The 25,289-nt window shown below is 67.1% G+C and overlaps 1 protein-coding gene across 1 annotated transcript; it reads left to right on the top strand.

Moving 5' to 3' along the window:
- MUC2 (mucin 2, oligomeric mucus/gel-forming) lies at positions 1-24,910 on the top strand. The gene is made up of 46 exons (XM_074371379.1): positions 1-86; positions 930-1,200; positions 2,002-2,116; positions 2,495-2,585; positions 2,665-2,774; positions 2,989-3,199; positions 3,427-3,552; positions 4,058-4,175; positions 4,676-4,814; positions 4,919-5,029; positions 5,119-5,188; positions 5,289-5,426; positions 5,537-5,701; positions 6,154-6,248; positions 6,500-6,626; positions 6,981-7,236; positions 7,391-7,443; positions 7,564-7,664; positions 8,023-8,174; positions 8,386-8,524; positions 8,848-8,958; positions 9,046-9,225; positions 9,347-9,586; positions 10,128-10,284; positions 10,501-10,632; positions 11,294-11,441; positions 11,859-11,902; positions 12,363-12,599; positions 13,565-17,073; positions 17,345-17,519; positions 17,936-18,183; positions 18,717-18,900; positions 19,202-19,424; positions 20,172-20,350; positions 20,663-20,732; positions 20,861-20,961; positions 21,061-21,092; positions 21,805-21,985; positions 22,271-22,375; positions 22,598-22,638; positions 22,874-22,996; positions 23,094-23,192; positions 23,599-23,727; positions 23,913-23,952; positions 24,274-24,400; positions 24,506-24,910. The coding sequence occupies exons 1-46, from the start codon at positions 11-13 to the stop codon at positions 24,729-24,731; spliced, it is 9,705 nt and encodes a 3,234-aa protein (XP_074227480.1). The 5' UTR covers positions 1-10; the 3' UTR covers positions 24,732-24,910.
- The last annotated feature ends 379 nt before the right edge of the window (positions 24,911-25,289 follow it).

Consider the following 25,289-nt stretch of genomic DNA (forward strand, 5'->3'; position numbering starts at 1 on the left):
TCCGGCCACCATGGGGCTGCCGCTAGCCCGCCTGGTGGCCCTCTGCTTGGCGCTGACCTGGGCCAAGGGCACGGAGTCCCGGAGAGGTGAGAACGGTGTGGGCGGGAAGGGCCGGCAGCCCAGAGCCCACGTCCTAGCGGGGAGGGCGAGGTTCTCTTCGTCCGCCCGGGCTTCGGGTGGATGCCCGGGCCAGGCATCCTGCAGCCCCCACGTTGCTGACTTTGGGTGGAGGGAAGGAAGGCTGACTTGGGTTCCTACCATCCTTTTGAAGGTGATCGCCCGGTCAGAGTGTGTCCGGAGACAGTCCCCGGGGGACACAGGGGGCTGGGCTGCTGTCTGGGGGTGTGCGGGAGGCAGGGGCCGGCCAGGGGGGCCAGGCGGGGAAGGCCCCCCTCCCGGGTATCAGGGGCTTTGGACGTTCAAGGGCAAGATGGCCCTTCTGCAGAGAGGGCTGTTTGGACAGAGAAGACACTGGGATAGTAGGAGGGGCCGTCTCCATCCCAGCTGGGCTGCTGGGGAGAAAGCCGGGCAGGGGTCCTGGCGCCCTGTTGACAAGCAGGACGGGGCTCCCTCTGAGGGCTCCGCACCGTCTTGCTGCTGGATGAGGGTCGGCTGGAGCGGTGGAGGGTGCTGCATGGGGCACGGATGGACGGAGTGTGGCAGGGGCCGGGAGGGGGGCGCTCTGGGCCGGGCTGACAGGGTGCCTGGAGCCCCCAGTCCCCGCTCAGCACACGGCCGCGTCCCCGCAGGGGCTGGGTGGGGCCTCGGGGGAGCCAGGTGCCCTTTCAGGGGGCAAGGCCTGGTGGGGGGGATGACCAAGGCCCAGCCCCTGCAGGGGACCTCCACCGAGGCCCTGAGCTTTGGCCGGGCGCCTCCAGAAGGTCCCTGGCGGCCAGGGCTGCTCACGCCTCCCCCTGCTGCTCCCCCAGAAGGCAGAACCCGGAACCACGGCCACAGCGTGTGCAGCACCTGGGGCGACTCCCACTACAAGACCTTCGACGGCGATGTCTTCCGCTTCCCCGGCCTGTGCGACTACAACTTCGCCTCCGACTGCCGGGACGCCTACAAGGAGTTCGCTGTGCACCTGAAACGGGGCCCCGGCCGCAGTGGGGGCCACCCCCAGATCGAGTACATCCTGCTGACCGTCAAGGACGACACCATTTACCTCACCCCGCAGCTCGCTGTGGTGAACGGGGCCATGTGAGTGGGTCAGGCAGGGTCCCCTTCCAGGTCCTAGTGACGTGGCCGCCCGGTCCCAAGAGCACGGGCGAACCCCGCCAGGCCCCCAGCACCCCATCCCCAAGCCCAGCGCACCTCACACCCCCAGCCCTTCCGGCCCCTGTGAGCCCCTGTATCTGACACACGGCTAAGGAGAGTGCTGGGGCGTGAGTTCAGGTCACTTATTCATTCAACAAACACTGATGAGCCCCTACCAGGAAGCCCCCTGGGTGAGGGACTAGGGGGAGATCAAGGGCTTTCTTCACCCTGTGGGTCTCCTACAGCCCCCGTGCTGGGTGCCCACCAGGCTCTGGGCGTGGCCTGCCTGGTGTGGGTGGCCCAAGCTTGAGGTACAGGAGCTGGGCGGGGCGGCCACCCTGCTCTGTTCCCCCGTTGTCTCTGGAACCATGGGGCTCTGAGGGCATTCCTGTCCAGCGGGTTCCCTACGTGCAGGGTTCATCCTTTCCCTGAGGCCTGGGGGACTTTTGTTTCCCTGCAGAGGCTGCAGCCCAGAGGACCCCGGGCTGAGGGTGGGGGAGGGCATTGGGCCCAGAGAAAGTTTGGGTGGGCACGGGCCCGCCCTGGGCGATGGGGTGGGCAGGGGAAGCCCCCACCAGGGTGCAGCCTGGCCCTCCATCCTCCCGGGGGGCCTGCCCAGAACAGAGCCCGTGGAGGGGGTGTGGCTATGCCCGGGACCAGGTGCCCAGGGGGTGGCCAGCGCCCAACCTCAGCCCCCGGGTGGGCGGGTGCTGTGTGGCCTGGTCTGACCTGTGCCCCCTGCAGGGTCAGCACCCCGCACTACAGCTCCGGGCTGCTCATCGAGAAGAGTGACGCCTACACCAAGGTCTACTCCCGCGCCGGCCTCGCGCTCATGTGGGACCGGGAGGACTCGCTCATGGTGCGTGGGGCCCGAGTCACAGGCGGGGACGGCCCCTCCTCGGGCCGGAGGACCCCAGGGGACACAAGGCGGGGTCAGGGAGGCGTGGCTGGAGCACCGTGTGGCCTTGGTGCTGGTAGAGAGGCTGGCGGCAGGGGGGCTAGTTTGCCACCCAGTGGGTGGTCCCTCCAGACTGGGGTGGGGGCCGGCCCTGTCCCTCCCCAAACCCCTTCTGATCCTCCGCGAGGACGGGACACCCCTGGCTGACCCTAGCTGTCCACCGCAGCTGATACTCTGAGGCCAGCCCGGCCCTGGGGGTTGGGGGGCTCGCCCTGGCTGCCCGGGACCCGGTGGTCCTGCTGCGCCATGACCTGCTCCCCTTCCCCCGACCCCCGACAGCTGGAGCTGGACAGTAAGTTCCAGAACCACACGTGTGGCCTCTGCGGGGACTACAACGGCCTGCAGACCTACTCTGAGTTCCTCTCCGATGGTGAGGGCCTGCTGGGGGCTTGTTGCGCGGGGTGTGGGTAGGCTCCCGGGTGCCCCGGCTGAAGGGCTGTGCCCCGCAGGCGTGCTCTTCAGCCCCATCGAGTTTGGGAACCTGCAGAAGATCAACAAGCCCGAGGTGGTGTGTGAAGACCTGGAGGAGGTGTCGGCCTCCGAGTCCTGCTCTGAGCACGTGAGTCGCTGGCTGGGGACCCAGACCCCGGGGAGGAGCCGTTCCCGGGGAGGAGCCCGTGGGGGCGGTGCCCCCGCCTCTCCCTTGAGAGCCCGCGTCTGCAGGCCTCCTTGGCTGCTTGGGGGGCCGCCACCCGCGAGCAGCGTGGAGGGGAGGGGGGCGCGAGCAGCCCCCCCGTCACCCGTCTCCCCCCCCACCCCCCCCCCCCCGCCAGCGCGCCGAGTGCGAGAGCCTGCTGACGGGCACGGCCTTCGAGGACTGCCAGGGCCTGGTGCCGCTGCAGCCATACGTGCAGGCCTGCGTGCAGGACCGCTGCCAGTGCGCGCAGGGCGGCTCCTGCGTCTGCAGCACCGTCGCCGAGTTCTCCCGCCAGTGCTCCCATGCAGGCGGGCGGCCCGGGAACTGGAGGACAGCCACGCTCTGCGGTAAACACCCAGCCTCCGGCCCGGGGTCCGGGGCCAGGGCCCTCGGGGCCGGCGGGGTCGATCCCCGGGGAGTGCCGTGCCCTGGACCGGAGCCACGTGTGTGCCGACCCAGCAGCGTCTGTCCTGGGCAGGGTGGGAGGCAGGCACAGACCCTTGGGGGTGCCCCCGCCTCCCTGCTCCGCCCCTCGGGTAGGTGGGTGCTCAGGGGCCAGCCTTCGCCTTTGTAGCTAAGAGCTGCCCCGGGAACATGGTGTACCTGGAGAGCGGCTCGCCCTGCGTGGACACCTGCTCGCATCTGGAGGTCAGCAGCCTGTGTGAGGAGCACCGCATGGACGGCTGTTTCTGCCCGAAAGGTGAGAGCCAGGACGCCTGCGGGGCGGCCGGGCGGAGGGCCCCGCCCGAGCGCCACGCGGCCTGAGCGCGGTGGGTGTGCGGGCTCGCCCACCGGGCCTCGGTTGTCAGCTGCGCCGAGGGGACGGTGACGGCACGGTGCCCCCCACGGAGATCAGGGGACAAGGCCCAGGTAGAGGGGACAGAGGTGCTGGAGACCCTCACCCAAGGGACACACACTGTGTCCTCAGGGAGTCGGATGGAGGGTCGCCTTATGCGTCACCCTCGGAGGACAGGCTCTGAGCCCCGAGGCAGGTCCCTGACCAGCGCTGTGTGGGAGCCACAGCTGTCCCCCAGGGACCAGGGGTGCCTGCGGGCGGGAGGGCCGCCTGGCATCCGCACCTCAGAAATTGTGGCACTTCCCGAGGCTGGCCCCCGGCTGCGGTCCTGGGAACAGGAGGCCCTCTGGGGTGATGCTGGTGCTTCTCGGGGCCGGCTGAGTGTGAACATCATGCCCACCTGTCCCAGGCACTGTGTACGACGACATCGCGGGCGGCGGCTGCATCCCTGTGAGCCAGTGCCACTGTAAACTTCACGGGCGCCTGTACAAGCCCGGAGAGCAGATCACCAGCCACTGCGAGCAGTGGTGGGTCCTGGCGTGGGAGCTGGGGGTCCCCGTGTCGGGGCTGGGGTCCCAGGGTGAAATCTGATGGGTCCTGGGGTTGGGGCTGGGTGTCCCAGGGTGGGAGCTGGGGGTCCCTGGGTCGGGGCTGTGATTCCAATGGGAGCTGGGAGTCCTGGGGTCAGGGCTGGGGTTTCGGTGGTAGCTGGGGGTCCCTGAGTCAGGGCTGGGGTTGCAGGTAGGAGCTGGGAGTCCTGGGGTTGGTGCTGGGGTCCCAGGGTGAAATATGTTGGGTCCTGGGGCTGGGGCTGGGGCTGGGGTCCCAGGGTGAAATCTGATGTTTCCTGGGGCTGTGGTTGGGGGTCCCAGGGAGGGAGCTGGTGGGTGCTGGGGCTGAGGCTTGGGTCCTGGGGTGAGAGCTGATGGGTCCTGGGGTGAGAGCTGATGGGTCCTGGGGTCGGGAACGGGGGTCTCGGCAGACAGGAGTGGCAGACGAGCCTGACCCTGGCCCCGCTGCCCCACAGTGAATGCGACGCTGGTCGCTGGGTGTGCACTGACCTGCAGTGTCCCGGGACCTGTGCCCTGGAGGGCGGTGCCCACATCAGCACGTTCGACGGCAGGAAGTACACCTTCCACGGGGACTGTTACTATGTGCTGACCAAGGTGGGCTGCCGCTCAGGCAGGCTTGCAGAGGGGAGTTCGAGACCCCCGCCCTCTCCCGCCCCCCAGGCCCTGTGCGGCTGCAACGCCCTCTGGCCTCCCCGCAGGACGCACACAACGACTCCTACGCCGTCCTGGGCGAGCTGACTTCCTGCGGCTCCACTGACAAGCAGACCTGCCTGAAGACGGTGGTGCTGCTGGCCGACAGCAAGAAGAACGTGAGTGCCCTGTCCCCTGCCGTCCCCGCGGCCCCGGGGTCCCCAGGGCCCTGCTCAGTCCCCCTCGGTCCCCTTGGCCTTGTCCACAGGTGGTGGCCTTCAAGTCGGACGGCAGCGTCCTGCTGAACGAGCTGCAGGTGAACCTGCCCCACGTGACGGGTGAGTCCTGCTCCAGGCGCGCCTCCCCTGGTGCGGGTGGGGGAGGGGGAGGGCAGCACCCGCACCCCGGCCCCGGCCCCTCACCGCCCGTGCCTTGCAGCCAGCTTCTCCATCTTCCAACCGTCCTCCCACCACCTGCTGATGAGCACGGCCTTCGGCCTCAGGCTGCAGGTGCAGCTGCTGCCGGTCATGCAGCTCTTCCTGACGCTGGACCCGGCCGCCCAGGGGCACGTGCAGGGTGAGTGGCCCCGCCCGGCCCCCCCGGGGGAGGCTGCCCAGGCGCCTGCCCCCTAACCCCCCCACCCCTGCCTACCCCTGAGCCTTCCCAACCCTATCCTGGCCCCTCAGGCCTCTGCGGGAACTTCAACGGCCTTGAGGGTGACGACTTCCAGACGGCGGGCGGGCTGGTGGAGGCCACGGGCGCCGGCTTCGCCAACACCTGGAAGGCCCAGTCCAGCTGCCAGGACAAGGTGGACTGGCTGGACGACCCCTGCTCCCTCAGCATCGAGAGTGGTGAGGCTCGGCCCGAGGCACACGGGGTTCGCGGGGGGACGTGGCATGTGGGTGGGGTGTGGGGGTGACACTGTCCACTCCGCTCGGCCAGACCGTCCACCTGCTGCTTCTGCCTTGCGGCTGGTTTACCGTGGCCCACCATGGCATTCCGCCAAGTGACATGGCAGAGGGGCCGCGCCTGCTAGTCACTGGGTGGTGGTCCCCATCGAGCCACTCGCCGGGATTCTCAGACGCCCTTCTTCCCACCTCATCCGGGGAGGTGGGGAGGGGCGAGGGGAGGGAGCCCCTGCCTTCCCAGGCGGTGCCGTCCTGTGCCGGCTGCCCTAGAGGGAAGGGCCTCGGTTCCGGCCACAGAGGGGACGGTGTCTGCTCTTGCCCGGGGGACTGGGCAACTGGGCCTAGGGGATGAGGTGGAGGGACCACCCCCCTGAGGATCTGAACCCCACCTGCAGCCAACTATGCTGAGCACTGGTGCTCCCTGTTGAAGAAGACAGAGGCCCCGTTCGGCAGGTGCCACTCTGCCGTGGACCCGGCCGAATATTACAAGGTGGGTGGGCCCGGCCGTGCACCCCCACCTGCCCGATTCGTGCCAGTGCGGCGTGCCCCGTGCCCCATGCCCCGTGCCCCTGGCCGAGCCCAGCCCTCTGTGGCTGTGTGTGCGCGCGAGTGTGTGTTTACAGGTGTGTGATGTGGGTCCGGGCGTCTGCAGGGTGTGTGCGGGCGGTGTGCCCACACGGGGTGTGCGAGGCTCGTACGGCTCCATCTGTCCTCACTGCCCTGCCTGGTTCTGCCGCCCAGAGGTGCAAATACGACACGTGCAACTGCCAGAACTCAGAGGACTGCATGTGCGCCGCCCTGTCCTCCTATGCCCACGCCTGTGCCGCCAAGGGCGTCCTGCTGTGGGGCTGGCGGGAGGACGTCTGCAGTGAGTGCCGTCCCCTGCGGGGTGTCCTGGGACGTGAGGCGGGCCTTCTCTGGGCGCTGGTGGTTGGGGTGGGGCGGCGGCCCAGTGTCCTCCTCCAGGGCTCTGCGGGAAACCGGCCCTCAGGCACTCTGCTTGCGGGGAGGGCCCTGGAGCTGTGGCCAGGATGCCTTAGCCCAGAAGGGGAGGTGGGTGGGGTGGGGGCACCTGTGTGGCCAAGGTGGTCCCGGGCCGACTGCCCTTTGGGCCCCTTGGCTGGGCGGGTGTCCTGGACGGAGTAGGGGCTCAGGGACAGCCGTTGGGGACTGGGTGTGGGGGCCGTCCTCCTGCCCCTCACGCCGGCCCTCCCCTCCGCAGACAAGGACGTGGGCTCCTGCCCCACCTCCCAGCTCTTCTTGTACAACCTGACCACCTGCCAGCGGACCTGCCGCTCGCTCTCGGAATCTGACACCCGCTGCCTCAAGGGCTTCCTGCCCGTGGACGGCTGCGGCTGCCCGGACCAAGCCTTCCTGGACGAGAAGGGCCGCTGCGTGCCCCTGGCCAAGTGCTCCTGCTACCACCACGGCCTCTACCTGGAGGCGGGGGAGGTGGTCCTGAGACAGGAGGAGCGATGGTGGGTGGCCTGGGCCGGGGGAGGCGGAGGGTGGGGAGGGCAGGGGGCTGGGCGGGGCCAGCTCTGCTTGGGGAGCCTGCCTCCCTGCCCAACACCACAGAGCCCTTGGGCCCGCCCCCGAAAGGGCCGACCTCACCTGCACCTTCCCTCGCAGCGTTTGCCAGAACGGGAGGCTGCTCTGCAAGCAGGTCCGGTTGATCGACCAGAGTAAGTGGGCGCTGCCCCGCGAGTCGCCTCCCGCCACCCAGGCAGCCCCTCCCCCCTCATTTGCCAGCCGAGCTCCCCACCCAGCTTCAGCTCAAGTAAGGTGTCCCCTCCTTCCTGCAGACTGTATGGCTCCAAAGATCCACGTGGACTGCAACAACCTGACCGCGCTGGCCATCCGGAACCCCAGAGCCGCCAGCTGCCAGACGCTGGCCGCCGGCTCAGTGCGTGCTGGGGAGCGGCGTGGTGGAGTGGGGTGCGGGAGGCTCACGTCCGGGCCCTGCGGCTCCAGACCTCTGGACACACGGGCCTCACTGGCCCTCCCCATCCCTGCGGGGAGATGGCTGCCTGTGGGTCTCCACGGAGCCTGCTTGGGGCCAGGGGCCAGTGTGGGGGCCCCTGGCAGGCGGTTCTCAGCTGTCTCCCAGCCAGGTGGTGAGCCTGAGGGGCGGGGCTCCGGAGGCTGGACCAAGGAGAGAGATCAAGGATTAGAGAATCCGGGTGGGGAACGCGACCAGGTGCGTGCAGGTCAGAGAGGGGCGGCCGTGTAATCCCTGAACCCCACTGTCCCACTGCCCCCAGTACCAGACGGAGTGCATCAGCGGCTGCGTGTGCCCCGAGGGGCTGCTTGATGACGGGCAGGGTGGCTGTGTGGTGGAGGAGCAGTGCCCCTGTGTGCACAACAGTGACGTGTACCCCCCCGGGGCCAAGATCAGGGTGGACTGCAACACCTGGTGAGTGCGCAGACCCCGGCCCTGCAGCCGGGCCTCCTCCAGGGGGCCGGTGGTGGTCTGCAGGCCGCCCGCCAGCTGGCTGGCTGGGTCCCAGCCCGACGGGGGCTGGGATAGCGAGGCCTCGTAGGCGGGGTTCGCCATCCGATGGGGGGCTTTCGCCCGGTACCAGGCCCCCCGCAGCCCCTCCAGGCCCCTCTCCCACTGTCCTCAGCACCTGCCAGAAAGGGCGCTGGGCGTGCACCCAGTCCGTGTGCCACGGCACGTGTGCCGTCTACGGGAACGGCCACTACATCACCTTCGACGGGAAGTATTATGACTTTGACGGACACTGCTCCTACGTGGCAGTCCAGGTGAGGCGGAGAGTGCGGCCAGGGCCTGCCTCCGCTCCGTGGTCCCTGCTGTCCTGACTCTGAGCTGGTCCCGGCCCAGCAAGGGGGCTCCGAGGGGAGGGGGTCAGGGGTGGGAGTGAGCCCCTCCCTGGCCCTCGGGTTCCAGGACCCTCCTGCGGGTTGGAGGGGGCTGTGGGGGCACAGGGAAGGCGGGGCGTGTGTGGGGGCTGGCTGAGGCCCCCCTCCACGTGGGAGGGGCTGAGGCTCGTCCAGGCCCAGCTGGGGTGGGGTGCCGGGACCCCCGCGGCCGGGCCGGCCTGGCTCAGGTGCCCCTGGGCCCCCAGGACTACTGTGGCCAGAACTCCTCGCTGGGCTCCTTCAGCATCGTCACCGAGAACGTGCCCTGCGGCACCACGGGCGTCACCTGCTCGAAGGCCATCAAGATCTTCCTGGGGGTGAGTGCTGCCTGCCCCTGACTGAGGACGCTGGCTCCCGGGGGGCCTTCCCGCCTGGCCGGTGACCGGGCTTTCCTCTGTGCACAGAGGACGGAGCTGAAGCTGGAGGACAGACACTGCACAGTGATCCCGCTGGACGTGGGCCACCACGTGGCCTACACCACGCGGGAGGTGGGCCAGTACCTGGTGGTGGAGGCCAGCACTGGCGTCATCGTCATCTGGGACAAGAGGACCACCATCTTCATCAAGCTGGCTCCCTCCTACAAGGTGAGCCGCCGCCCTGCCCGCCCCGCCTCCCCCCGCCTGCCTGCCCCCGGGGGCCCTCCCTTCCTCGGGTCCCTCCCTTCCTGGGGCCCCTGGCCAAGCCCCGGCCGGCTGGTCTCTGCAGGGCACCGTGTGCGGCTTGTGCGGGAACTTCGACCAGCGGTCCAGCAACGACTTCACCACGCGGGACCGCATGGTGGTGGAGAGCGAGCTGGACTTCGGGAACAGCTGGAAGGAGGCCTCCACCTGCCCGGACGTGAGCAGCACCCCCGAGCCGTGCACCCTGAACTGGCACCGCCGCTCCTGGGCTGAGAAGCAGTGCAGCATCATCAAGAGCTGGGTCTTCAGGACCTGCCACAGCAAGGTGGGCGGGGAGTGGGCGGGGTGTGGGCGTGGCCTGGCGAGGTGTGTGGGCGGGAGTAGGCGTGGCCTGGCGAGGTGTGTGGGAGGGAGTAGGCGTGGCCGGGTGATGTGTGGGCATGTGGATGCGTGACCTGGTGGTGTGTGGGCGTGGTCTGGTAACGTGTGGGCGTGGAGGGGCGTGGCCAAGGGCCTTGTCCAGTCGCTGCGGGGCACCTGTCCTCCAGCTTCCGCTCCAGCGGCTGTGTCTCTAGGACACACATCCCGAGGTGCAGCCCTCTCTCCAGCACCCGTGGCTGGAGCCCCAGGCTCCTGTGCCTTCCCGGGAGGGAGAAAGCTCACAATCCCCGAAGGCCCAGTCGGCCCTCAGCTGCAGGCGTCGGTGCAGGGGCGGGTCGGCCAGCCCTCTCGGCCTCTCCCGCCAGTCCCACTGGAGCCCTGGGGGACTAGCGCTGGGCGAGCGTGCCCCGGCCCAGGAACCTCGGGGTCCTGAGCTCCTCGGGCGGGCAGTATAGAGCCGGGCCCCACGGAGGCTGTTCCCTCAGGTGGACCCCAAGCCCTTCTACGAGGCCTGCGTCCACGACTCGTGCTCCTGCGACACCGGCGGGGACTGTGAGTGCTTCTGCTCCGCCGTGGCCTCCTACGCCCAGGAGTGCACCAAGGAGGGGGCCTGCGTGACCTGGAGGACGCCGGAGCTGTGCCGTGAGTGCCTACCCGTCCTGGGTGTGGGCGCCAGCGGGCGGGCTGGGGGCTGCTGCACCGGGCGGGGCAGCGCCTGTGGGGGATGGGGTGTATGTGGGCCCCTCCGTCCCTGCCCCCTCCCGAGGATGCAAGCGCCTGTGGGCCCCCTGGGCCACCTGCGGGTCGCCCTCACCGGCCTCCGGGCTCGCTGAGGCTGACCCCAGCCCTGCCCCCCAGCCGTCTTCTGTGACTACTACAACCCGCCGCACGAGTGTGAGTGGCACTACGAGCCGTGCGGGAACCGCAGCTTCGAGACCTGCAGGAGCCTCAGCGGCATCCACTCCAACATCTCCGTGTCCTACCTGGAGGGTGAGGGGCCTCCCGGGGAGGCGGGGTCGGCGGCGTCTGGGGACGCCCGGGGTCACCCCGACACAGGCTGTGTGGGGGCCGGGGACCCCGAGCTGCAGGCTGAGCCAGGCTCACCCAGCTGCAGAGTCTGTTCATCAGACGGTGGCCTTGGAGCCTGAGCTGAGACTGCCTTCGAGGCGAGAGGCAGAAAAGAAGCGCTACCTCAGCGCGAGTGGTCAGGAGGGGAGGCGTCTGTGGGCCGGGGAGGCCTGTGCAGGGCCTTTCAGCTGAGGACTAGCTGAGCACTAGGGACATGCAGGAGTGAGCCAGCAGAGGACCTGGGGAGGAAGCATCCTACCCCTGGGAGGTGCCCGGCCTGCCCCCTTCCTCGGGATCGGCAGGGCCTGGCTGTCCATCAACAGGTTTGTGGGGCCTGTCTGTCCATCAGCAGGGGGCGGGGCCTGGGTGTCCGTCAGCGGGTGGGCGGGGCCTGCTGGCAATTTGGCTGGCCAAGTGGCAGTGTCAGGACCCCAGAGGAGGGAGCCAGGCCCCTGCCTTTCCAGGCCCTGGCCTTCCCGGAGGAACATCCTGGAGGGGTGGACCGGCCAGGCTGAGGAAGACCGCGGGTCTGGTGGACAGGGGGTCCTCTCTGGTGGTCTAAGTACAGCCCTGTGCCCACCAGGCTGCTACCCCCGGTGCCCCAAGAACAGGCCCATCTATGACGAGGACCTGAAGAAGTGTGTCAGAGGGGACGAATGCGGCTGCTACGTCGAGGACACTCGCTACCGACCGGGAGTGTCCGTGCCCACGGAGAAGCCCTGCCAGTCTTGGTACGTAAGCTCACATCGCAGGGGGTCTGGGGGAGGGCAGTGCACACGCACACCTGCATCTGCATACGTGCACACACAGTGGCACACGATGTTCACGGTCACACGTGGACACGGGGCTACACACAAGCACACGCGGCGCACGTGCTGACCTGTGGGTGCGCAGGTGCATGTCTGCACACAGGAACCGGGGGGCGGGACACAGCCCCCTTCTCGGGGAGAGCCGTGCCTCGTGCTTTCTCACCCCCTCACCTCCTGCACACTCCGTGGGAACCCAGATGGGGGCTCCTGGAGCGGGCCTTTGGTCAGGGCTGTGCCCTGGGGCTTTGGGCCAGACACGGGGCTTGGGCAGGGAAGGCCGAGGGTGGCTGGGAGGGGCCAGCTTTTCCCGGGCCTGCAGCTTTTGCACTTGCTTTCCAGTGAGTGTACCAAGTCCTCGAAAGTTGTCTGCCGGCTGGAAGAAGGTGAGTTGCCCTCTGCCTTGAAGCACTGGGCGCGGCTGCCCAGGAGAGCCCACAGGTTGCCCTTGGACTCTCTGGCCGGGCCCAGGTGGGCTCAGTCTCCCTCCCCTCCCTCCTCCCTTCTGCCGCACCCCTGTCCCACCTCCTCCTGCCCGTCCTCCCCTCCCCCTCCCTGTGGATTCCCTGGGGCCCTCCCAGCTCAGATGTGCCTCTGATTTGCAGCACCCCTTAGGAATGACCTGACAGTTTGTGTTTCTCCTGCCAGGGAGACAATGCCCCTTCTGGGACCCAGCTTCTGTGTCCTGCTGGGGAGCTCTTAGGGCTCTGGGAACAGAGTCCCAATGGGCGCGGGTCTGCTGGTGGATGGAGGTGGGGGAAACCCAGTCTTCCTCCTACTGGGACAGACCAAGGGGGTCTTGTGATTCTGTCTCGTTCCTGATGTGCTGACCTTGGCCTCCCCCAGGGAAGATTCTCAACTACACCGAGATCGGCCCTCTGTGCTACTGGGAATTGTGTGGCCCCAACGGGACGATAGAGAAGCACTTGAACATCTGCAGGTCCACCACGCCACCCTCATCTCCCTCAACACCTACCACCACCCGTTTCACCACCAGCACCACCACCATCACCCCTGTCACCACCACCAGCACCACCCCCTCCACGGCCACCAGCACCACCCCCTCCACCACCTCCAGCCCAGGTAAGACCCTGAGTCCGTCCACCCCTTACCTCCTGGGGCTCCTGCCTCCCCTGAGCCCAGCAGGGTCAGCCCTTCTAGGCCGCCCCCATGTCTGCTTATGGTGCGATGGTCAACTCAGGGAATGTCCCCTGGCGCCCCCCAGCGTCACGACCCCATCCCCGAGCCCAGACCCCAGTTAGGGCGACATGTCCCCAGACCGGCAAGAAACCATCCCTAGGGTCAGAGGAAGCAGACAGATGCCCTTAGGTCCCTCTGCGTTTGCTCGGGCTGAAATCGTAGCTACCGCTGAACGCAGCCACCAGGGCACGACAGACTCGGAGAACAGAACTTGTAAAATGGAAAGACTTTAAGCATCTCCAACTGTATCATGATATCCTCTCCTCCTCCCCCGTGTGACTGCAGTGTCACCTTCCTCTTCAGCGCCTCCGAGTAAGTCAGACTGGCGGCACTTCTGACGGGGCGAGGCGCCCCAGATGTGGGCGGGGCCGGCCGGACACCAGTTAGTGGACCAGAGATGGTGTAGTTTGGTGACTTGATCCCTGACTTGCTGAGCCCAGGGACTCATGCAGGGCACCGTGACCAGCTCTGCGGGAAACACTGCTGGCGGAGAGTGACGACAAAGCCCCTGCTGGCGTGCTTCCTCACTGGACAGGGTGGCCCTTTTCTTATTTCTTTGTTTGGTGTAAGATGTGAGGGAGCCAGTGAAGGGCACTGGGCCAGGGCTCTGAGGCCCGGGTCAGTCACTGGTGTGGCACCCAGGCCTGCTTCCCTCTAGGCCTCGTGTGTTCACTTGCAAAAGGAGGATGGGCGTTTAGGTCTAAGTTGTAACCTCTCTGAGCCTACGCTGGGTTCGAAACAATGATGGTGACAGCCGGTCGTGGGGGTGTCAGAGTTCCCCAAGTCCACCGACCTCCTGAAAGGTGTCTCCCAGGCCTGGATAACCACCCCGCAACTTGCTTTCTCAGGGTGTTGCTGCTGGTCGGACTGGATCAACGGGCATCACCCCAGCGGCAGCAGTGACGATGGAGACTGGGAGACATTCGACCACGTCTGCATGGCCCCCCAGGACATCGAGTGCCGGTCAGCCATGGAACCCCAACTCAGCTGGGGGGAGCTGGGCCAGGAGGCACAGTGCAATGTCTCCTTTGGGTTCATTTGCAAGAATGAAGACCAGTTTGGAAAGGGACCTTTTGCAGTCTGCTATGACTACGAGATCCGAGTCTATTGCTGCGAGGAAACGGACGGGGGTCCATGCACCCCGACCACCACCATGACGCCAACCCCAACACCGACCATCAGCAGAACCTCCACAGGGACTCCTAGTCCGACACCCAATACCACCTCCACAGTGACCCCAACCCCAACACTCACCACCTCAACAGAGCATCCAACTTCGACCTCCACCACCACGGAGACCACAACCCCCACCACAACCACCACCACGGAGACCACAACTACAACACCCACCATCAGCACCGCCTACACAGGGACTCCTACTCCGACACCCACCACCACCTCCACAGTGAGCCAAAACCAAACACTCACCACGTCAACAGAGCCTCCAACTTCGACCTCCACCACCACGGAGACCACAACCCCCAGCACAACCACCACCACGGAGTCCACAACTCCAACACCCACCATCAGCACCACCTCCACAGGGACTCCTACTCCGACACCCACCACCACCTCCACAGTGACCCCAACCCCAACACTCACCACCACAACAGAGCCTCCAACTTCGACCTCCACCACCACGGAGACCACAACCCCCAGCACAGCCACCACCACGGAGTCCACAACTCCTACACCCACCAGCAGCACCACCTCCACAGGGACTCCTACTCCGACACCCACCACCACCTCCACACTGACCCCAACCCCAACACTCACCACCTCAACAGAGCCTCCAACTTCGAAGTCCACCACCACGGAGACCACAACTCCCACCACAACCACCACCACGGAGTCCACAACTCCTACACCCACCATCAGCACCACCTCTACAGGGACTCCTACTCCGACACCCACCACCACCTCCACAGTGACCCCAACCCCAACACTCACCACGTCAACAGAGCCTCCAACTTCGACCTCCACCACCGTGGAGACCACAACCCTCAGCACAGCCACAACCACGGAGTCCACAACTCCTACACCCACCAGCAGCACCACCTCCACAGGGACTCCTACTCCGACACCAACCACCACCCCTAGAGTGACTCCAACCCCAACACTCACCACCTCAACAGAGCATCTAACTTCGACCTCCACCACCACGGAGACCACAACCCCCAGCACAACCACCACCACGGAGACCACAACTACAACACCCACCATCAGCACCGCCTCCACAGGGACTCCTACTCCGACACCCACCACCACCTCCACAGTGACCCAAAACCAAACACTCACCACCTCAACAGAGCCTCCAACTTCGACCTCCACCACCACGGAGACCACAACCCCCACCACAACCACCACCACGGAGTCCACAAGTCCAACACCCACCATCAGCACCACCTCCACAGGGACTCCTACTCCGACACCCACCACCACCTCCACAGTGACCCCAACCCCAACACTCACCACCACAACAGAGCCTCCAACTTCGACCTCCACCACCACGGAGACCACAACCCCCAGCACAACCACCACCACGGAGTCCACAACTCCAACACCCACCATCAGCACCACCTCCACAGGGACTCCTACTCCAACAGCCACCACAAGCTCCACAGTGACCTCAACCACAACACTCACCACCACAACAGAGCCTCCAACTTCGACCTCCACCACCACCGAGACCTCAACCCCCAGCACCACCGCCACCACGGAGTCCACAACCCCATCGACCATCATCAGCACCAACTCCACAGGGACTCCTACTCCGGCACCCAACACCACCTCCACACTGACCCCAACCCCAACACTCACCACCTCAACAGAGCCTCCAACTTCAACCTCCACCAGCACTGGGACCACAACCCCCAGAACAGCCATGATCATGGAGTCCACAACTGCATCGACCATCTTAGGCACCACCTCTACAGGGACTCCTACTCCGACATCCACCACCACCTCCACAGTGACCGCAAGCTCAACACTCACCACCACAACAGAGCCTCCAACTTCGAAGTCCACCACCACGGAGACCACAACCCCCACCACAACCACCACCACGGAGTCCACAACTCCTACACCCACCATCAGCACCACCTCCACAGGGAATGCTACTCTGAAACCCACCACCACCTCCACAGTGACCCCAACCCCAACACTCACCACCACAACAGAGCCTCCAAGTTCGACCTCCACCACCACGGAGACCACAACCCCCAGCACGACCACCACCATGGAGACCACAACCCCCAGCACGACCACCAGCACGGAGACCACAACCCCCAGCACGACCACCACCACGGAGACCACAACCCCCAGCACGACCACCAGCACGGAGACCACAACCCCCGGCACGACCACCAGCACGGAGACCACCACCGCCAGGACAAGCACCAGCACGGAGACCACAACCCCCAGCACGACCACCACCACGGAGACCACAACCCCCAGCACGACCACCACCACAGAGACAACAACCCCCAGCACGACAACCAACACGGGGACCACAACCCCCAGCACGACCAGCAGCACGGAGACCACAACCCCAACACCCACCAGCAGCACCACCTCCACAGGGACTCCTACTCCGACACCCACCACCACCTCCACAGTGACCCCAACCCCAACACTCACCACCTCAACAGAGCCTCCAAGTTCGACCTCCAACAGCACAGAGACCACAACCCACAGCACGACCACCACCACAGAGACCACAACCCACAGCACTACCACCACCACGGAGACCACAACCCCCAGCACAACCACCACCACGGAGACCACAACCCCCAGCACGATCACCACCACGGAGACCACAACCCCCAGCACGACCACCAACACGGGGACCACAACCCCCAGCACGACCACCACCACGGAGACCACAACCCCCAGCACTACCATCACTACGGAGACCACAACCCCCAGCACAACCACCACCACGGAGACCACAACCCCCAGCACGACCACCACCACGGTGACCACAACCCCCAGCACAACCACCACCACGGAGAGCACAACCCCAACACTCACCACCTCAACAGAGCCTCCAACTTCGACCTCCACCAGCACCGGGACCACAACTCCCAGCACAGCCACTACCACGGTGTCCACAACTCCAACACCCACCATCAGCACCACCTCTATAGCGACCCCAACCCGAACATTCACCACTTCAACAGAGCCTACAACTCCAACCTCCACCACCACCGAGACCACCACCCAAAGCACCGCCACCAACACCACGGAGACCGCAACCCCAAGCACCACCACCACCACGGCCCTGTCATCCACAGCCTCAAGCGTGTCAACCACAACCCAGCCTACCGGGTGCCTGGACTTCAACCCTCCCAGGAAGGTCCGTGCGTTCTTCGCAGCTTTCTCCCCAAGCACCGGGCGCGTGCACCCACCACCTGGGCTTGCAAAGCCCCAGGCGCTGCCTTTCTGCTGGTCACACAGGGCACCCTGCCCCCTGTGCCTTGCACCCTCTGCAGTCAGGGCACAGGGTCTGCCGGAGCCCTCCCGCGTCCCCACCACGTCCCCCTTGCCGTGGGGAGGTGCTGGCGGCCCTCCTCTGGGGCCGGGCTGCAGACTGGGCCCGGCTGACCCTGTGCCTGGGCGGCCCGCAGGAGAACGAGACCTGGTGGCTGTGTAACTGCACGATGGCCGTCTGCAAGCACGACAGCACCGTGGAGCTGGTGGAGGTGGAGTGCGACCCCCCCCCGATGCCCACCTGCTCCAACGGCCTCACGCCCGTGCGCGTCAAGGACCCGGACGGGTGCTGCTGGCACTGGGAGTGCGACTGTAAGCCCCTCCCCGCCGGCTCCCTTCTGTGTGTGTGCTGGGGGGTGGGGTGCAGTCCACAGGTGGGACAGGCTGGCTCTGATGGCTGAGGGCCGGGCACACGTCTGGAGGGACTTGACTCGCCTCCAGCTTACTCCCCTCCTCAGGCAGGGGTCCGGGAGAGGTAGGGGTTTGCTTGGTGGGGCGCGGCCACCTAGAGGGGCTGCGGCCTGGGGCAGCTGGAGTTGGGAGTGAAGGCAGCCCTGCCCTTCAGAGGGGATGCACTCGTGGGGCACAGATGCCCCACGCACCCCGGGCAGCAGGCTTTGGGGCCTTCCTCAGTTTCCACTTGCTCTTCCCCCTTGTGCCTTGTCCCCTGACTGTGTCCTGTCCCCGCCCCCGGGGCTGGGCGCCGGCCCACCTCGGCCGCTCCGCAGGCTACTGCACCGGCTGGGGGGACCCGCACTATGTCACCTTCGACGGGCTGTACTACAGCCACCAGGGTGCGTGCACGTACGTGCTGGTGGAGGAGGCCGTGCCCACCGTGGACGGCTTTGGTGTCTACGTCGACAACTACCACTGCGACCCCCGCGACCGGGTGTCCTGCCCCCGCACGCTCATCGTGCGCCACGAGACGCAGGAGGTGCGGCTCGAGACCGTGCAGATGGCGCCCATGACGGTGCAGGTAGGTGGATGGCGGGATCTGTCGTCCGAATGGGGCGGGCTGGTAGGGCCGGTGTCAGCTCCCTCGCTGGGGGGGGGGCCTTGCCCTAGGGCTGCGCGGGGGCAGCACTAGGTGGACATGTCAGCTCTCCTCACAGGCCCTCCAGGGCATTGAGGGACCCCGTGACCCCCCACCACTGCTCCTGCCAGGCACCCTGGGCACAAGTCTGTGTGGCAGAAGCCCCCTCCCCAAGGACAGGGGCTCTGTGCGCCCCACGTGGAGTTGTCATTTCCCATGGCGTGGGGAGCCCTGCCCCCTGCATGGGGTCCCTCAAGTCTCCCAGGGCTGAGAGGACAGCGCCCTGGCTACCTGGCCCCTGGGACTAGTCAGGACGAGGATCCAGCCCAATGAGGTGGGAAGGAAGAGGGAAGGCGGAGGGGCGCGGGCACAGTGTGAGGGTGGGGGGACCCGGGTGCTTTCCAAAGGCACCGCGCGCTCCGGTCAGACCCACGAGGCTCCCGCCGGCCCTCCCTGACCCGGTGTGTCGGCCACAGGTGCAGGTGAACAGGCAGGCCGTGGCGCTGCCCTACAAGAAGTACGGGCTGCAGGTGTACGAGTCGGGCATCAACCTCGTGGTGGCCATCCCCGAGCTGGGCGCCCTCGTCTCCTACAACGGCCTCGCCTTCTCCATCCGGCTGCCCTACCGCCTGTTCGGGAACAACACAAAGGGCCAGTGTGGTGAGCCCTTGACCTCGGCCCCCGTGCCCTGCGCTGGGGAGGGCGGCTGGGCAGAGGCTGTCTGTGGGCCCCGCCAGCCCCGCTGTGGTTCTCTGCTCTGCTCAGGGTCCCCGCAGCCATCCTCCCGGGTTTGGGCCCGGCGGGAAGCCAGCAGGAGTGCAGTCTAGCCTGTGCCCTGGGCCCTGGGCAGCTGGGCACCAGGGGACCTGGGCGGGAGGAGGGGCGGGGTCTCAGCGGCTTGCTGGGTCTGCTGGACGGACTGGGCGGGCCCGGGTACACGGGGACCTTCTCCCCCACCCAGGCACGTGCACCAACACCACCGTGGACGACTGCGTGCTGCCCAGCGGGGAGGTCGTCGACAACTGTGAGGTGGCGGCTGACCAGTGGGCGGTGAACGACCCCTCCAAGCCGCAATGTCCCCACACCAGCTTCACCACCCAGCGCCCGGCCACCTCGCCATCTGCGGGCAGCACTGCCGGGAGCAAGGCCTGCGCGTCTCCTCTCTGCGAGCTCATCAAGGACAGGTGACCCTGACCCCCGGCCGGCTGCCGCCTCGGCCACTCGTGGGCTGCAGGCTCCCCGAGCGCAGCCTCCCCGCTCTGTGACCCCACCTCATGGGCAGAGAGGAGGTGGCAGGGGCCGAGTGTGGGGCTGGGAAGGCAGAAGGTGTCAGGGCACCACGAGCAGGTGCCGGTTCACAGAGGGGCCCAGTACTCCGGCTCCAGGTTTCCACAGGGCCGAGTGGCCTTGTTTGACATCCGTGTGCCCTTTGCAACCCCACGAACCTCACCTGCCTCCTGGATCGTGCAGGGGCCTCTGAGCTTGCAGCCTGGGGTAGACCAGTTGACGGGGCAGAGCAGCATCGGGTACCTATAAAGGGAGGCAGATGTGGGCTTAGACCGACAAGGGGTGCTCCCAGAGCTGGCCTCATAGAGCGAGCGCCTGGCCCCCGGGGGTGTGCGTCATGGGGCTGGGAGGCCCCCGCAGTGTTGCGGGAGGGGGCATCTTGGCACCCAGCGAACATGGAGATGCGGGACTTCCATCTCCGGAAGCCAGATTGCCCGAGGCCTCGTCCTCGGGCCACAGCGAGGGCCCCCCTCCCCCAGGGCCTGCCCGGCTCCCTCTGCTTCCACCGTCAGCTGGCTTGCGTCTGTCTGGTTGGATGCAACCTGAGCTCGGCTCCAGGAGGGCAGCCCGGGCAGAGGTGGGGGTCAGGGGGAGTGTGGGAGAGGCGGGGCCCCATGCAGACCCTGACAGGCCCCACCCCACAGCCTGTTCGCACAGTGCCACGCCCTGGTGCCCCCGCAGCACTACTACGACGCCTGCGTGTTCGACAGCTGCTTGGTGACCGACTCGGGCCTGGAGTGTGCCAGCCTGCAGACCTACGCCGCCCTGTGTGCCCAGGAGGGCATCTGTGTCGACTGGCGGAACCACACCCGCGGGGCCTGCCGTGAGTGCCCGCCTGCCCCGCCCGCCCCGCCCAGGCTGGGGTCCTGCAGGCCAGGGGGCTCTCCGGGCTCTGCCTGAAGCCAGACTGGGGTGGAGCGGCCTGGCACACACAGATACCAGCTTTGCTGAGCACTGCTGGGCTGGGGACGGCATGGGGGTCTGGGGCGGGCAGCACCGGGCACATGGCCACCCTCAGCCTGGGTGGGAGGATGGGGTCCTTCGTGGCAGGGGCTGGGCAGGACAGTCACTTGCGGGGCGGACCCAGGCTGTTCCCTCTGACTCTGGCCCCTCGGACGCCTGCCTTCTCCCGCAGCGGTGAAGTGCCCGGCTCATCGGGAGTACCGGGCCTGTGGTCCCGCAGAAGAGCCCACCTGTCAGTCCAGGTGAGGCGCCCGTGGAGGCGCCGGGAGGGCAGCCTCTCCCCTCTGGTGGTGCTTCCGGGTGGCCCCGTCTGGGCCTGGGGGTCCGGCTTGTCCCCAGCGCCCATCTCATCGCGCCCTCCCGCCCCCAGCCCTTCCCAGGAGAACAGCACCCAGCTGGTGGAAGGCTGCTTCTGTCCCGAGGGCACGGTGAACTTCGCCCCTGGCTTCGACGTCTGCGTGGACTCGTGTGGTAGGCTGCCCCCCGGTGCCCCCCGCCCCCGCTGAGGCTGAGCCCTGCCCGTGCCGCACCAGGGCTGTGCTCACAGCGGCTGCTGCCTCTCCTTCCTAGGCTGCGTGGGGCCCGACAACGTGCCCAGAGAGGTAAGCCAACCCCTGTGTGCCGGGGCCGCCTTCTGCCACAAAGGCCAAATTTTGGGGTGTAGGAAGGGCTGGACATGAGAGGCGGGGACCCTCAAAGACTGAGTCCTGAGTCGTTTAAGTCCCGGACGGCTGGGCTAGGAGGGGTAGCCACCCCCGCACGCCTCCCCGGTCCACCCAGCCCCGCGTCCACCCCCTGCTCCGCGCCTCCGCCCTCTTGTCCTTTGTTGGTGTGCACACCTGCGGAGGCGGCGTCTTGGCCACTGCAGCGCTGTGCGCGTCCCCTGCACGCGGCTGATTCTTGAGCTCTAGTCTCCTCGAGCCCAGCAGGCACACGTGGTTTCTGCCGGGTGCCAGCTGTGTAGGGGGACGGTGGTGAGCAAGTCAAGGTTGTGGTCTCAGTGACCTGGCCCTGAGGGGAGCCCCTGTCCTGGCCCGGAACCTGCCCTGAGGGCTTGAGGTGGCAGGTGCCTAGGCGGGGAGGCGGGGGGAGGGGAACAGGGAGGTGGGGCAGGGGTGCGGGGAAGGTTCGGGGGAGGCGCAGGGGTGGGGAGGGGGCGCGGGGAGGGCACAGGCTTCCCGCAGGCAGCTCGGTGGGCTTCCAGGCGTGGTGCCTTCTCTCCCGGGGACCCCAGACCAGCTGCACGGAGGCCGAGGCCCGGGGCCAGGTGGGCCGGCGCCCCCTCCCTCCCCGCTCACCCCTTCCTCCCTGCAGTTTGGGGAGCACTTCCAGTTTGACTGCAAGGACTGCATCTGCCTGGAGGGGGGCAGCGATGGCATCAGCTGTCAGCCCAGGGCGTGCAGCCAGGACCCCCGCCCCGAGTGCGGGGAGGACGGCACCTACCTGGTCACCGAGGTTGACCCCGCCGACCCCTGCTGCAGCATCACCTCCTGCAGTAAGGCACCCCTGGGGGCAGGGAGTGGCCTGGGCCGCGGGCCGTCCCCTCCTGGGCCCCCAGAGTCCCCGAGCGTGTCCCCACTACACGGTTTCACCTCCTGGCTGAGCCAGGAGCCCTGACTTTGGGGCCCGTTGGAGGCCGGGGCCACAGGGCGCGTCCCCGGGACAGTAGGGCTTGAGGAGGCCATGTGCCCAGGGCTGGAGGGGGTCCTGCTGCAGGGCCCGGCTTGGGGGCTCGGCCTGGAAAAGCTGTGCTCACCGGCGCGTCTCCGCCACTCTTCAGAGTGCAACGCCAGCCTGTGCAGGGAGAAGCCTCTGCTGTGCCCACTGGGATTTGAAGTGAAGAGCGAGATGGTCCCCGGGAGATGCTGCCCCTTGAACTCCTGTGGTAGGTGTGCTGGGGCCAGGGAGGCCGAGCAGTGGGCGCCGGCTCCCTCCCCGGGGCTGGGCGGTGCTGGGAGTGTGGGTTGGGGGGAGGGGCTCCCACCTGGGGGCTCAGATTCCTCATGGTGGACACAGCCACCCTGCCCCTCGTGTGTCCACTGGCTGTACGTCTGCTGCTGGGTCAGGAGGACAGTCTGACCCTCGCCCCGTTGTTCTTTGTCCCAAGTGCCCAAGGGCGTGTGTGTCGTGGAGAACGCTGAGTACCAGGTGAGCCCTGGCTGGCTGCAAGGCGAGGGCGGGGTGCAGATGGGGCTTGGGAGTGGGGTCTCAGCAGGCTCTCGGGTGGCCGGGGGCCCGGGATGGGCCTGCTCCGGGGGCTCTGTGGTGTGCCTGCACCAGGGTGCCCAGCCCTCTCCCGGCAATGGCGGGCCGGCGTCTGTCCGGGAGGAGGGTGAAAGGTGCCACGGCGGCCCCCCTCACCCACCTTTCCCTGTGCCCCAAGCCCGGTTCTCCAGTCTATTCCTCCAAGTGCCAGAACTGCGTGTGCACCACCAGCAGGGACAGCGCCACGCAGCTCAACACCATCTCCTGCAGCCACGTGCCCTGCAACACCTCCTGCAACCCCGTAAGCACCCCTGCCCCGGCCGAGTGTGCTGCCGCCCACGGTCGGTCCCTCGGAGCCCTTCTCTCTCGACGCCAACCGGCCCGTGGGTGTCCTGCAGGGCTTCGAGCTGGTGGACGTCCCCGGGGAGTGCTGCAAGAAGTGTCAGCAGACGCACTGCATCATCGAGCAGCCCAGCGACCAGCACCTCGTTCTGAAGGTGCGCTCGCCCCTCCTGCCCCAGGGCGAGGCTGGCCCTCCCGGCACCGCCCGGCTGTCCGGTGCCCTGTCTCTCCTCGGGACAGCGGTCCTAGGGCTTTGCCCTCCGCCCACTGGGTTATCCAGGGTGACCTTGTCTCGAGATCCGTAACTGAGTCACGTCTGCAAGGCACCTTTTCCAAATAAGGTCACCTGTGCAGGTTGTGGGGGTTAGAATGTGGACACGTGGGTGGACTACAGGTGGTGGCTGTCCGTGCGTCCCTCCAGGGCGTCACCTGCCCGGTGGTTCTGGGCCTGTGGGCTGGACCTCCTGTCCCAGAAGCCGCACTTGGCAGGGTGGTCGGGGAGCTGCCAGGTGTCGGGGTGGTGCTCCCGCCAGCCTCACCCAGCCTCTCTCTGCCCCACAGCCCGGTGACATGAAGAATGACCCCCTGGACAACTGTACCCTCTTCAGCTGCGTGAAGTTACACAACCAGCTCATCTCGTCCGTCTCCAAGATCACCTGCCCCGACTTTGATCCCAGCACCTGCCTCCCGGTGAGCCGGCCGGTCTCTGCAGGAGCGTGGGGCCTCGATCTTCCCGGAGGGCTGGGTTGCAGCTGCCCTGGGAGGCTCTGCTCTGGGCCCCTTCTGCAGGAGCTGGCCCTCCCCATCCCCGTCGCAAGAAGGGGGTCTCACTGTTGGGGGACCTGGGGGTCTCAACTCATTCCCCTCCCCTCCAGGGCTCCATCAGTCTCATGTCCAATGGCTGCTGTAGGAAGTGTGAGTACAGGCCAGGGAGCGGCGCTCCCGGGTCAGGGGTTGGGCTGGGCAGGGGGCTCCCTGGGCCCCCTTGAGGCACAAGGGGATGGTACTCCGGGGGCTCCGTCCCCTCTGTGACACTCTGGCTGGACGCTGAGTTTGAGGTCATCACCTGGGGCGCCCAGGAAGCCTGAATCCCTTCCCAGGGAGGAACAGGACAGAACCCAGCTTGCTTCAGGGCAGGGAGGTGGGGCGCTTGGGGAGGGCAGAGGAAGTGGCCAGGGAGAGCCCAGGGCTCCGGAAGGTGGAGCCCCCGCCCTGAGCCTCGGCCCCTCCCCGCAGGCATCCCTCGCAATGAGACTGGGGTCCCCTGCTCCATGGTCTCCGTCATCAGGGAGATTTCCCACAACGGCTGCACCAAGTTGGTCAGCATGAACGATTGCTCCGGGTCCTGCGGGACCTTTGCCATGTGAGTCCCGCGTGGCGAGTGGCCCTGAGGGGCCGCGGAGGGGAGGCAGCAGCCGCCCGAGCAGGAGCAGGCAGTGGCCCCTCACTGCGGCCTTCCTTCCCCCAGGTACTCAGCCCAGGCCCAGGCCCTGGACCACAGATGCTCCTGCTGCAAGGAGCAGCGCACCAGCCAGCGGCAGGTGGCGCTGCAGTGCCCGGGCGGTGGCACCCTCAGCCACACCTACACCCACATTGAGAGCTGTGGGTGCCAGGACACCACGTGCGAGCTCCTGTCCCCCCGGGACAGGGCCCGGCGCTCCATCCCCAGGGTGCTGGCCCCAGGGAGGAGGTGAGCGGGGAGGGCCGGAGCCCCGCCCCTCCACCCCTCCGCCCCTCAGCAGTCTTGCCCATTCCCCTCCCGCTGACCCTCTGAGCTTCCTCGCCCCCTAAGCTGACTTTCTCTCTGCGGCTATTTATTTTCCGAGTCTTTGCTCAGTCCTTTGCTTTGCAGAATAAACCTGGTCAGAGATGCCGTGTGGTGGTGCTTCCGTGGGTGCTGAGGGGCTGGGTGGCTGCTTCCTGGGGGGCGAGTGGGGCTCGGTCAGCAGGCTCTGCACACGGCATCTGGGGGACACCATGCACATGTGGCTGGCCTGGCCTTGGGAAACCTCGTGTACAAAATGCCACCACCAGGGACCACCATCTCTGGGTCTCCCCTGGAAGGCTGCCCCCTGCCCTGTCCTGCTCTTGGCTCGTGTGATGCCCTGGCCGGGCCATCAGGATGCAGGCGGCCCCTTCCAGGAAGCCCTGTGAGCCTGAATCTGTTGAAAAGGCCTCTGTGTCCTTTTGCAGCCATTAAGCACGCGTGTGCACACTGATTGTGTACATTTACAAGTGTGGCTGCTGTGGAT

Source organism: Camelus bactrianus, chromosome 10, assembly GCF_048773025.1.
Source record: "Camelus bactrianus isolate YW-2024 breed Bactrian camel chromosome 10, ASM4877302v1, whole genome shotgun sequence".
Classification (NCBI taxonomy): domain Eukaryota; kingdom Metazoa; phylum Chordata; class Mammalia; order Artiodactyla; family Camelidae; genus Camelus; species Camelus bactrianus.